At 34.7% G+C, this 14,922-nt stretch overlaps 1 protein-coding gene across 1 annotated transcript; it reads left to right on the top strand.

The window, feature by feature from the left end:
* Positions 1-277: 277 nt before the first annotated feature.
* LOC114187913 (VQ motif-containing protein 1-like) lies at positions 278-541 on the top strand. The gene has a single exon (XM_028076324.1). It carries the CDS (start codon positions 278-280, stop codon positions 539-541), a length of 264 nt encoding a protein of 87 aa, XP_027932125.1.
* The last annotated feature ends 14,381 nt before the right edge of the window (positions 542-14,922 follow it).

Consider the following 14,922-nt stretch of genomic DNA (forward strand, 5'->3'; position numbering starts at 1 on the left):
TAACTTGACCATATCTCCCTTTTCATATGCCCACCTTCCCCCTCATTTCGCACAGGCACCAACGGTCAACTCATTTCATCTCCTCGCCTTTTTCAGCCGTCAAATACAACCCACCCATATTATATAAACAACGCCAAACATTAACCCTTCATACACACAAACTCCAACATCGTTTGCTTCACACCCTATTCAACCCCTTTTGTTCCAAACTCACTCTACTCAATTCCTTCAATTTCTCACAGAAAAAAAAAACAAAAAAAACTCATCTTTTTCTACTATGGCTACTGGGGGATGCAGCAGGGGACCCGTGAAGGTTGTCATAATCAACACCCAATACGTTGAAACCGATGCCACCAGCTTCAAATCTGTGGTGCAGAAGCTTACGGGTAAAGATTCCGACACTTCCGGAGCAAAGGCCGAAAGAAATAGACACGACAAAGGTGGAGTACCGAGGTCGTTTTTGATGAGAGATGTGTCGTTTAAGGATTTCGATAGGTTACTCCGAGAGATGCCACCGATAAACGACCTCTGGGCTGAATAAACCAACCACTTAGTTATCTTCTGCACGCAGGTGTATGTATATAGATACACTTGTTTCTATCTGATTTATTGATTTCATTTTTCAGTCTATACCATACATACATATACGTACATTTATTGTTTTGGTATCGCTGGAGGGGTGTATATACGTATTTAGAGCTTGTGGGCCTGTATTTGTTCGTTTAATAATTTTAACACATACATTGGTGTTCATTACCAGTTGGTTCTTGTGTGTACATATCAGTCTCTATCAATCCTATCGAATTAATTAATTGCTAGTTTAGACTAAGGCCATTGTGTCAAAGATTGTTGATTTTAAATTAAGAAGTGATCATAAAGAAGGAACTAGCTAGGTAAATTCTTTAATTTTGTTATGTTATCTCTATATATCCTTTTAATTTAAAAAGGCTATAGCTTATTGTTATTTTCAACTGTGTATATTAAATTTTAATTCTAATTACTTTAGAAGTAAAAAGTAAATACTTTGAATAAGACAATGAAAACAAACGAATAATTTTTAAAGGATTAGATCCACATTTATTTAAAAGAAAAACACATTGTATGTTACTATTTATAATATAATAACGCGTAAATCTCGATTTTGACATAGTATTGCAAGTAAACTTAATCGCACATTTTATTTATTATAATTTACAATTATTTTATCGAATTTCTTAGTCTTCACTTATTTTATCAATGGTTCTAGTTGAATGTGAGGAAGAAAAAAAAATAGAAACAAGATCATAACGACTTTAATTTATAAAAATTATGATTTTATTTTTTTAAAATATTTTTATATCCTATTATCTTCCACTATAAATTTAACAGTTTGGAAAATTTACTATATACTACAAAAAAATATTTAGCATGTTATACATTTTAATAAAAGTTAATTAAGTATAATTCAATACAAATAATATCAACGTAAACCAGCCAAATTTAGTTTAAATCCAAGATTTGTAAGAAAAATTCTCTAACAAAGGGGAAGTACATGATCGTAGTCATGCTAATTTAATATAACCCTTACATTATCTTCTATCATCTTTAGTGAAAACCATTGTCTTATCTCTATTAATGGGTACATGACTCAAACCGTTTGACTGTTCATTGAGTGAGTGTTCTTAGATCACCATAGCAAAATTGAGTAGTCAAAAGAAAGAACAAAACCATTCTCAACATGACCATAAGCATGTTGAAAGTTTAAAATATGCCCAAGGAGTTTTGGACTGAAGTTGTTTCTTGTGCAATCTATTTATCTAGTTGATCTCCAACGTTCAATCTCAAAGATCAAACTCCTCAAGAAGCATGGAGTGCAAGGAAACCTAGTATTAGTCATTTGCGTTTGGGAGTATAACTTACACCCATGTGCCGAAACAAGAAAGATAATTTGAGGAAGATCTTTTAACATTAAAAGGACATGAAGACATGAAGATTATACAATTACAGAATAATTTATAGAATTAAATTTAATTATGTAAATGATCCATATTATCTTTTTTTTTATTTTATCTTTTGTCATCTTTCAATATTTTGTTATCTTTTGATATTTTTGATATCTTTTGATATTTTTGATATATTTTTATATCTTTTGATATATTTGTATATCTTTGATATCTTTTGATATTTTGGATATCTTTTTATATCTTTTGATATTTTTGGATCTCTTTTGATATCTTTTGATATTATGGATATCTTTTGATATTTTTCTTTTTAGTTTTTATCTTTTATCTTTTAAGGACTATAAATATCAATGTCTACAAAAATTCTAATCATTTTTTAGTCATTAATAAAGTTATTTCATCAAGGGAGGATTCTCTTGGTCCTTGGCTTAGGTCTCGAGGTTCTTATCAAAGACAAGGAGCTTTGTGACGAATCTTCTTTGACTTATCAAAGACGGGGATCTTTGTGGCGTCAATATTATTAGGTTCTTATCAAAGACAAGGATCTTTGTGGCGAAGCTTCTTTAGACTTATCAATCTCTATCGTGGCGTCTTAACTTATCAATCTTGGATTGGATTGTCGCATCTAGACTTATCTATTTTTTATTGTGGCGACTACCCTTTTGATTGAGTTCTTGTAAGACCCGTAGAATTTAATTAATTAAATAAATAATTAATTAATAAATGCGGGAGGGGAAATAATTATGATATTAAATTATGATTGGTATGATGTGGAAAAGTGCTAGCTCATGTGGTTGAGAGTACTTTGATTATGTGAGAGGATTTGGGTTCAAGTCTTATGTATGCTAACTTTTGTATTATTGTTTTATTATTTAAATCTATGAAAACATGTTCTGGTATGTTATGATGATTGAATTGTGATTTCTAGCAAGAAATATGAATTGACATGATGGTTGATATTGATTTGGCAATTGCATGGGTATGGGTTCAAGTCTTCGGAAACCCAAATTAGACACTCTTTTTGCTAGTTTTGGGTTTGGCATGAAGGTGAAGAGTTAGCGTAAACCCTAGAGAAAGTAGCAGCTAAGGGTGGCTATAAAAACACTCCATAATGGGAGATTGAATGGTCATTAACGTTCAAAATTAAGTGGTAGATTGTTTTTAACCCTCTCCCTAACCTTAAGTTCCCATTTAAAAGGCCAAAGTGGAGGTTTTGAAAGGGTTTGACAATACTAGAAGTGGTACCAGAAACAAAGCATAAAAATTACTGAGATTAGTGAGTGGGAGAGAGTTTTGGGGCTGGTTGAAGGGAAGCCAAGAGGAGGACCATTGGTGATTGTTGGGAGATCTCAAGTATTTCAAATTAAGCGAAGGAATTCCAAGTTAGGGGAGCTGGACTCCGTTTCTGATTGTTTTATTATTTAATTTCATGAATAATATGATAGCCTGGATGCATAATCACTGTTGTCTTCGTGAAATTTGGATTTCTGGAAAATTTCCAGAAACCGCCTAGCGGGCTCTACATAGTCGCCAGGCGGCGCATGCCTGTGTGAGTGTTTTTTGGGTTCCTGGAAGAGGAACTGCCTGGCGGCACATTCCCGGCCACCAGGCGACACAAGTGTTTTAGCCTTATTTTTTGGGTTCCTGATGAAGTGCCTGGCGGAACTAGTTGAACCGCCAGGCGGCGCGGGGCAGTTTTACTCGTTTTGGGTTTTCTGGATTTCTGGGTTAAATCTGATCAGGCATAAGTTAGTGGGAAAGCTTATAGAGTGATAATGGTAATCCAACAGTAGGTATAATCACCTAATTAGTGACTGAAATGAATGGAACAATGTGTATAGGTTAGGGTTTGAAGGTGTGATATCTTTGATTACTATTTGAACTGAATTACCGTAAATTGGACATAGGAAGAATGGTTAAGGTGATTAATTATGGATTTGTCATGATTGTGCTTGGTCTGGATTGCATTGTAGTGGGAATTCTCAAAGATGGAGAAATGATGGGGTTTTGAATGCAGGAGAAATCTGGAAAAAATGTCCAGATGATAAGCACCGCCTGGCGGCACGGGGGCTGGCCGCCAGGCGCCAGCGCAGTGGCTGCGCTGCTACAGGTTGAGTTTGTCGTGCACTGAGGTTGATTCTAGTTCCATTGGGTTAAGATCAATAGATGGAAACTTGGGGTATTTGGGAGGGTTTGATGATGGAGTCGTGTATGAACTATAAGGGTGAGAATCCTCTTAGGAAGTAGTGATATCCGAGATTAGAGGTATTCCTATACTATGGCGTAGTAGAGACTTTGAGTACTGAGTAAGTTGGGTACAATGGGGTTTACAAAATTTACCAAATATTGCGAATAAGAGAGTAAACAGTGTAATAGGCTTGACAACCTCTTATTGGTAAAGGATCCAAGAGCAATTAATAGGTTATGGCTCGGGATGACGGATGAAAACAAGGAACCCTTGAGTTGTGACTCGGGTTGGCGAGTGTTGCCGGTGTGAGTGTGCTGGTTGTGGCCAGTACGGATGGGTCCAGATAGATTGCCCTCCTTAGTTGTTAGCTGACGAGTTTGGTAGTCTTGGGACGATACGGACTATGTTCGTATATGGGAACTCTACCTGGCGTTACGGTGTATGATCCGTAGCATGTTTTCCCGCACGTGCTCTATCGGTTGTGGCCGATAAGTATGGCAGCAAGTCACCTTGAAGCAAGCCTTAGATGATGTAGAACACAAATGATCTGATTGAGGGTCAGATGCTAGGAATTAAAGGATAGAATAATGTGGAAAATTCAAGTTACGTATGGTAATATGTGTGTATATGAACATGTACATATCTGTAATATATATGATTTATCTGCTAAGCTCACCCTATCTGCGTGTATTTGGCGATGATCGTGTACGTAGTACACGGGAGCAGATGTTGATGATGCAGGTGGCTCAGGTGCAGCTTAGTCGTGGAGAGGGGTTCGACTTGGGGGAACTCTTATGTTTTATTTATTGCTTTTGAAAACAGTTGTAAACCCTGATGGGTGATTTTATAACATTGTCCTTTTGGTTTTAACCCGGATTGTTACGAACGTTAATTGTTTATTTAATAAATTTTAAATTTTCCCGCGCTTTGGGAAAATGAGGTATTTTTAAATGCGCTGAGTAATTTTATTTTCTTCATTTTATTTATAAACCTGTAATATTCTGACGAGATGTTACAGTTCTTATCAAAAAGGGACCACTTTATGGAAAATCTTCCTTTTCTTATCAATCTACTAGATTGTGGCACATTCCATCTCTATTTTATTCCGCGTTCTTTATTGTTATGTTAATTGTTCTTTCTAGTAAGGATCGTATCACGTGATGTCAAATTTGGTGAAGAAACTACATGGAATTGGGATGCTCAAGAAGCAAAGACTTATGAATTTCTTCCATATCTTGAAGAATAGGGAGAAAATCAAGAAACTATAATTCAAGATGCCCCTCTTTCTCATTTGCCCCTTCTATCAACTACATCTCATGCAAAAGAAGAAAGTACGAGTGAAAGGACAAGGAAGAAAAGAGACATACGTGAAATCTATGAGAGATCTTATGAAGTCACTTGTAATCTTAAAGGGTTATATTGCATTCAAATAGATTGTGAACCATTGAATTTTGAGGAAGTCGTGAAAGATAAAAGGTGGAGACATGCCATGGAAGAGGAGATCAAGTTAATAAAAAAAAATGACACTTGGAAATTAATAACTCTTTCCCAAAGGTCATGAAACAATTAGATTAAAATGGATAGACAAGACAAAGAAGAATGCTAGTGGAGAGGTAGAAAGATACAAAGCACAACTAGTTGCAAAAGGCTACAAGTAAAAGCATGAAGTAGACTATGATAAAGTTTATGCACCTGTCTCTCACATGGATACAATCCATTTGTTGATTTCTTTGGTGGCCAAAATGAAGTGGAAGATTTATCAACCTGATGTGAAGTCTGCATTCCTGAATGGCTATCTAAAAGAAGAAGTCTATATTGATAAACTTTTGGGCTTTGTGAATGAAAGACTTGAAGATAAGTATCTAAAATTTAAAAGACCTTTGTATGGATTAAAGCAAGCACAAAGGGCATGGAACAGCCGCATTGACAAGTACTTTCAAGATAATGGCTTTGTTCGATGTCTTAACGAGTATGCTCTCTGTATTAAAACTTATAATACTGGAGATATTTTGATTCTTTGTCAATGTGGATGATCTCATATTCACTGGCAGCAATCCAAGCTTGTTCGAAGAATTCAAGAAGGTGATCTCATATGAGTTTGAGATGATAGACCTAGGGCTGATGTCATACTATTTGGGCTTAGAGATTAAACAATTGGAAGAAGGCATATTTATTTCTCAAGAAAGTTATGCAACAAAGATTTTGAAGAAATTTAAAATGTTTGATTGTAATCCAATGAATATGTAAGACCTGAGAAATTTAAATAATTAAATAAATAATTATTTAATAAATGCGGGTAGTGGGAACCTTTATGGTAATTAATATTGGCTTTTATGATGTGGAATAATACTAGCTCAATTGGTTGAGAGTACTTGACTGTGTTGAGAGGACTTGGGTTTGAGTCCTATGCCTGATAAATTGTGTGTTATTTTAATTTTTTATTATTTTGGTAATATGCTTGTTCATGATGAGTGATAATATAATCATAAATGTATAGGACTTATCATGAAACATGAATTGGTTGATTGGTTGTGCATGGACTTGACAATTATGTGGTTGTGTGGTCAAACTTTGTTAACCACGAATTAAACTTTCTTTTTGCCAAAATTCTTTTTGGCATGAATGTGAAGAGCCAGACCAACCCTAGCCGTCTTGAGGAGCATATGGATAGGTTGGGAAACCATGAAGTAATGGCCTTGAATGGCAATTACCAACATTAAAAATTAAATTTCGTTTTTTTTTCATTAAGCTTAATTAAGGTAGAGTTAAGAAACTAATTAAGGAAGAAAAAGGGGGGTTTTTGAGATTGTCAATAGTGAGTGTTGGGAGGAAAAGTTTCTAAACGTGTAAACGTGAATTGGTGAGACGTTGCAGCAAGGGGTGAGACTGGTAACAAAGGAGGCCGCAATTAATCAATTGGAGACTCCAAATTATCAAGTTTGAGTAAGGAATTCAGGTTAGAGGAGCTCCTTTATGTGTATAATTGTTTTATGATGTTTGCGTAGTATAATGTGTGCTTGTGATGCCATGGTATGATAAAAACCTTCTCTGTTTTCACGTTTCTGGAATTTTTTCAGAAACCGTCTGGCAGCATTGAAGGTTGGCCATGCGATCCATGAATTATGTGTTGTTTTTCTGAGTTGGTGATGAACTACCTAGTGGTTGGGTCGAAAACGCTAGGTGACGCAAACTGGACTTTCCTAGTTCTACAATTGTGGTTGATTTTTGTCACATGTTTTGGTGTTTTGAGGAGTTATTTAATATCTTTGTACGTGTGCTTTATAAATTGCATGAGTAGATAATGTATTTGGATGCTTTGGAGGTGTGGAATATCCATCTTTTCATGAAAAATAGTTTTTTGAATTTTTTGCGTAGCAGGGAGTACCGAGCAGTGGTTTCCTACCGCTAGGCACCAGGTTTCCTACCGTTGGGTAACAAGATCTAGTCACTAGGCGACTACGATTTTTCTAGTCTGCTTAGTTTTCGTAAAATTGCATTTTTCGGTTCCTTAACCATCCAATTTAAGTGAAATTTTGACAAGTGATCCATAACATGTTTTTCTTTACTTTGAATGGTGGAGATTTGAATTGGAGGTCTATGTTACTCATGATTGTTGGTTTGAATTCCCTAAGAGTATGATTAGTGATAGATGCTTAAGTGTGCTTAAGTGCTGATATGATCTTGATTAGTGAATATGTGTGTGTGTATATATATATATATATATATATATATATATATATACACATATACATATACATATATATATATATATATATATATATATATATATGTGTGTGTGTGTGTGCGTGTGTGTGTGTGTGTTAGCTCGAATGTTTGATGTTATAAGTGTGTAAAAAAGGCCACTATTGATGATATCATTATGACCGAGTATTGCATGATCAAGATGGGTTTTGGGCAAGTATGGGAACATGATAATCATGCTTTAAATGTAATGGGATTGCGGGGGCATGCGAAATAAGTATGTAGCTTTGATTGTGTCATATGTAGTGTATGAGTTGTGTAATTGTGCAATTGTATCAATTTGAATATATGTGAGTTAAATGACTAAGTGTTGATGTTAATCTTAATTTGACATAAGGAATTGGTAAAAAGCGGGTTCTTGTAGTTACTATATGCTTCGTATGAATAAATGAGTTGTGTGCATATTGCCTTATTATTTCATAATTTCATATGAGCATGGTTTACTCTGGGGTTCAAATTGAATTTTGGCATTGATTTAAGATTGAGTATATATGAATTATAAAAGAGAGGAATGTGTGCTTATACTTGAACGATGCATATGTGTTGTGATGTTGTAATTTGGAGTATATGAATGTGTATTTTGATTTCTGGATATTTAAGAATTGAATGCTTGGATGCTAGGAGCTGAATTAGAGTACCTAAAACCAATAGTGTGACATTACTGGTGTAGCACCTAGCGATGTAGAGTGGACCACCGCACGATAGTAGGAAACATGGAAGTCTTATGTGTTGTGGCACTCGATGGTGATATGGAATCGTCAAGCGGTCTACACTGCCATTTTGCCTGACGACGCTTAGGCTCCGCCAGGCCATGGTGCAGTGGTAGGGTGCATTTGTGATATTTTTTGCATGGCTTTGTCTGTTGGTCCTTGTCTGGGATATGCTTGACCGTATCACGAGTGGGTAGGTTCGTGATTGGTGATGGAATGCATGGTTAATATGAGTGGGGAGGTTCATATTAGTGATACTCTCGTGTATGTTTCATGCCCACACTTGAGAGTTTCTGCGAGCGGAGAGGTTCATAGTTGGATGAATCACGCGTGTTGGACTACGGGCAAAGAGATCAATAGAGTTGGACTATGAGTGGAGAGGTTTGTAGAGTTGGATCACGAGCGGGCAGGTTCATGGAAGCATTGGAATCCCTAAGACCATCTTGAGTATGTACCTTGTATAGTGCAATGTGCTTTTCTTAATTTCGTTTTGATGTATTGAGATGTGGACTTGGACTAGGAGATGCTGGACAGTGTCATGAGCGAGTAGGTTCATGACTAGTGATGAATACGTGATAATATGAGCGGGGAGGTTCATATTATGATGCTCTCGTGTGAAGATACGAGCAGAGAGGTTCGTATGTTCCATTCTCACACTTGAGACCTGTTGCGAGCGAGGAGGTTCGTAGTTGTTGGATCACGTGTGTTGGACTACGAGCGGGGAGGTCCTTAGATTTGGACTACAAGCGAGGAGGTTCGTAGAGGTTGGGCCATGAGCGGGCAGGGTCATGGAAGCATGGGTAAATGGATTAATAGTTTCATTTGTATAATGAGACAATGATTTGAAATCCTTGGGTATCGATTGTTAAGATTAAGCAATTTAGATAAAATAAAGTAGTTTGCAGTGAATCTTTTTTTTATTAATTGTATATTTATATTGTTATGAGTTCTCCCTTTTTGTGTGTATTTGGCGATGATCGTGTGACTTGTCACACAGGAGCAAATGATGTTCTAAGTGATGCTGGTGAGGCATAAAGCTGGAGATGGGCTAGCGTGGGAAAGCTTTTTATGGAAGTTTACTATCATTTTATTTTCAAATTTTTGTAAACTGTATTTTTACTAGAATATGAACTAGTATGGATTATTGGAACACTGTGATTTAATTGGATGAGTTTAATAAATGTTTAAAATTTCCCGCAATTTTGGGAAAGATAATAATAATAAATGCAAGTTTGTATTTATTTATATTTTATTTTTTTTAAATTAGTAATATTCGGTCGTGATGTTACAGAATACACCCATGGAAAGTGGGATGAAGCTATCAAAGTTTTAAGATGAAGAGAAAGAGAATCTCACTTTATTCAAAGGCCTCATGGAAGTTTGAGATACTTAATATCTACAAATCTCGATATTTTGTACGCAGTTGGAGTAGTAAGTCAATTGATGGAGTCTCCCACTTCTACCTATATGAAAGTTCCTAAGAGGATACTTTGTTATCTAAAAGTTACTTTTGACTATCAGTTATTTTATTCATTTTCTAATGATTACAAACTCCATAGATTTTGTGATAGTGATTATGCTAGAGATATCAATGATATAAATAGAACCAGTTGCTTTATATATTTCATGGGAGGATATTCTTTCTCATGGAGTTCAAAGAAACAACCCATTGTCACACTTTCAACATATCAGTCAAAATATGTGGCAATAACGTGATGAGTCATTATTTTCTTCTATTCTACTACCTTTTCAGTGCCCATTTTGATGGATGTTTATTGCTTAATTGTCTATCCTTAGTGCATTTTCATTTATTGAGCTTTATTGGGTCATTATTCTGAATTTTTAATAATTTGAGATTATTTGGTCAAATTTTTGTTTGTAATTATTTTTAGGTATTTTAGATGAAACAATTTTGGAGCTTGGACACTAATCTTAAGATGAAAAGAGAGTTTTCATATCATTCCCACAACATTCCCACATCTGCACCATGTCAATTAGCTTGTCCACGTCACTAGGCCAACATTTTGGGTTTATAGTGACATTTTTGTAATTCTAAAGCATGTAGTGGCATTTTTGTAATATTGAGTGGCTGAATGGATGTGACCACAAGATTTAAGGCTGCATTTTTGAATTCGCTCTTCACCTTCTTCCTCATACTCCATTTTTACATTTCAAAGCTTTGTATGGTAACCCATGGAGGCTCCCACCTAGTTTTCATGTTTTAACACTCTTTATTCATGTTTTATACATTATTGACTGCACGCATTGTGGGTTTTAAGTTTTTTGCACATTTGGAAGCTTGGGTATTTTCATTTTCGGATTTGTAATCACTTGGAACAACACCTATCTATGGGGTTTATGTTTTCTATGTTACAAAAGCCATTTTTGTTTCCAAGAAGCTTTAATAATCTTGTGTTGTTCTTCCATTCATGTTTCCATATGACCTAACTGAGGATTTGATGTTCTGTTTTGGTTATTTACGTTTTTTATTATTCTCCATGAGGCAATTTCATTTACAACTGTTTTATTGCTCCATTTCCATGGCTTGCTAAAGTCCATGTATTGACTATTTGAAGAAAAATGCAATGAAGCTTTGAGGTCATGTCGGTTTCGATATTTCTACCATTTCTTTATCTTGAATTCGTGGAATATATATGCTTGTTCTGTTTATGCTTAATTTACAAATTAGGTGTATATGTTCTAGGTTGGGTTATGTTCATGCTTAATGTTTGTAGCTTGGCTGTCACAAATTCATGGATGTATGCATTGCTTAATTGCATATTGAAATTGGTTTGTAACCTTCACTTAGAAGGTTATGTTCGAGTGGATTGAGAGTGGGCAGAGGTGTTAATTTCGTGACAGAAGGGTCCCTGATGAAATGTTCTTCTAGGAAGTGGCCATAAGCTTTTTCATGCCATCGAATTTTGGTCTCAAAGGTAGTGTCATGGGAAGGCAACTACATGGTAGGTTTAATCAAGGGCTTAAGGCACGTAATAGTGACAACATCAAATAAAGTGGGGTGTAGGGCCACAAGGTAACTCGAGTGCATTAAGCTCCTTGATATAAAGATGGACAACAACGCTAAACATGTTAATGTTAAGGAAATATAGGTTGTGCTTGGAACACTAGATTATATTGAAAATACCAATCTTCTCCCAATGGGTCCGGTAAACATCGTTGACCCTATAGAACCATCTTAGATAGGTTGTTTTCTGGGCAGAAGGGCATGGTCAATAGATTTTTCCAACATTGCATCAAAATTCCATTCGTATCTCATCTATTGATTGATGAGTTTGGTGGTGTTGGAATGTGGGAAATTTGAGAATGACTCCATAGAAAATGTAGTGTTGAGAGGCCCTCCAAAGGCGTAAGTAATTCATAAACTGTCTCAAAATAGGAAAGAATGGGTAAACCTAGCACAATATGGGTGGTTTTAGGTAGTTACTTTATTTTATGTAATTTTTTCTTTTATTCTATTTGTAGTGTAACTTCTAGAAGAAAAAAAGGTAAAAATATAAATAGGTAGTTCAAATGTAAATTTGGGGAAACAAATTATTGCCGCAAATACGAAAAATGGCCAAGCCAATGTTGGTTGTAATAATTTGGTTCACCATTTTTGTTAATTTGTTTACTAGTTTTTGTTCTACCCTTGGTAATTTACTTTATTGCAATTTACATTCCTGCAACACCTACATCTCCACTCTCATCTTCAATTATTGTTCTCCATTTTATCTTTTTTATTCATCCACCATTCCATCTTTAAAAATAAAATACAAAAAATATGATCGGTGGAGATAAATGCACGAATTATTGATTAAGACCTACATTAAGAAAGAACTCAATTGTTTGAATACATTTGTGTTTCTAAATCAAAATATAAGTGAATTGATCATTAAGTTTGTCTTGGTACTAGAATCACAACGTTAAACACTTTAAATTAGATAAAAAAAGAATCCATGTCGAATTTATTTGGTTCATTAATTAAGATTTGGGATAGTATCAAACCAGTATCCTCGAGAAAAACCTTCCTAAAACGATGAGAAGTAGTAAGATTGAGAAATGTTTATATGCTCAAACATTTACCTCAAGTAGATCGAGACACCATCCTAAAATTTTTAAAAATATGTAAAACAAAAATAGAATCACATTTAAAGCATAACGAAGTTCATCCTTTAAACACAATTGTCTCAATAACTAGGATCAATCATTATTTCAGTTTGAAAGTTTAAAGCGTGTCCAAAGAAAGAAGGAAAACCACATTACATTTAACAATGGCCAGAGTTGGAGAACACCAATCAACCTTTGTAATATTACACACAAACTTTGAATGCCTCATAATTTTGAAAGGCCCAATATGATTATAATTATGTATAAACATTTTTGACATGTTTAAACAACTGTTACACCACTCATGATGTTAATCAAAACACTTTTTAGAATAAGAGGACTCTGAATCTACATGTAATTTCACTATTAATTTTGCTTAAAGGCTTGAGTAATATAATGATTTTGTAGGTAAAAATAAGTCAATGTACGACATTAAAACACACTTGTTCTAACTCTAAGATGGCTGAAACGTGCTCCATAGATGCATAACACTCTTAAATCTCATTTTTGTACATTTAACTCTTTTAAGTAAATTGTAGGCATAATATAATTTGGTTTTGTAAATTCTAACTTGTGTTCTTAGTGGAACAATAGGTAGAGGGTCATATTGGAGCTGCTGAAAGGAAATTGAGTGAGAAAAGTTGTTGTCATGATGACAAATGAAGTAGAACTCAAGCCATACAAGACTAACTTGAAGAAAAGCCTTTAAGTGACAGTTTGGAGCTACTGTGAGCCAGCTAGACTTAATCACCCATTGTAAAAGGTAGTCGATGTGGAAGCATCACCAAACATGAGCAAATGAACTAGAGTGAAATGGCACAATTGTTGGGAAATCGGTCACCCAAGTGCCAAGTAGAATTGTAAAAGTAGATAGGCAAATTTGTTGTAGTTTAGTAGTTATTAAAACTTGTACAACTAGTAACAAGTTCTGGTTCTGTTTTTTTAGTGCTAAAACTAGAGCTCCCTCATATGAGCACACCACAAACATCATTCACCATTCCTCTCCTCCACCACACGAAACACATTTTCGTTCTTCTCCAACACAGAACCATTTGTTATTGTTCTTCATCATTTTTCTTCACTTTTCTATGTACCATTGTTCTTGCTAGTTATGATTAGTTTGTAAGGTACTTCTTTCGTTTTACTGAATATAATTGTTGTGAACATGTTTCTTGATATGTGATTATTGTTTTCCTTTCATCTTTACCGATTAATCACCATGCTTTCTATTATTCACGAATGAAATGAATTCATGATTTAATTTTGAATGATTGAGTGATGTTGATCTAAAATAACACTGGATTTGACTTGGAGACGAGTTGAACTTTCAGAGGATGTGTAGTTCATCCTATTTAGATATCAAAGGTCGTTTGATTATGATCAACCATACATAAATCATCAAGTTGAGTCATGAATTTCTCTTTTGCAAAGTTGAACCAATGTTCCATTCCTCTTTGTTTTTTTTTTCGATAATTTTCGTGGATCCTGTGTTCATTTCTCGTTTGTAATACCTTTGTGATGTTATACATATTGTTTTTGAACCATTTGCACATTCAATTTATCATTCATTGCATCCAATTCATCATTCATGATTAAGTTCGTTTCTACCTTTAATTAAGGTTCTTGATTTAGGATTTTGAGTTCTCCTTGATCGTTTTGTATAATTTTTGTTCCTATAATCAATATAGACTATTTCTAGATGTTCTGCATCATTACATTTCCATTTCACGCATTTTGATTCGAGTTTGAAGGTTGCCCTATGCTCTTGAGGATGAACTTCTCTCGGGAATTTTTCATATTTTAGAATTCTAAATATTTGAGTTTGTAATTCGTTTTCCTTATTCAATTGAGTTCCAATGAGGTGTTAGAGACATTTTGTATAGTTAGATTGAATTTAGGATCACTACATTGCATATTCCTACATTGGCACACATAGTTAGTTCTAACTTTTCATTAAACACCTTAGGCGCATTATAGTTCATGTATTGCATTCTCCTATATCCTTAGCATTTTAAATTTGTTTCAATTTTAATTTAAGTATATTTTGGTATATTTCCTCCCTTTTCACAAGACTTGTTCAAAACCTCAATTATTTCCCTTGTCTATTATTTGGATCGATCCTCAGATTGCTACAGTAGTTAATTTTAAATGAGGAAATCGAGTCTTGATTAAATTTATAAGCAACAAGAAGTTTATCATAGCTATTAATTACCAA

Source organism: Vigna unguiculata, chromosome 1 (assembly GCF_037176805.1).
Source record: "Vigna unguiculata cultivar grain cowpea cultivar isolate G323 ecotype 2 chromosome 1, ASM3717680v1, whole genome shotgun sequence".
In the NCBI taxonomy this organism is placed as follows: domain Eukaryota; kingdom Viridiplantae; phylum Streptophyta; class Magnoliopsida; order Fabales; family Fabaceae; genus Vigna; species Vigna unguiculata.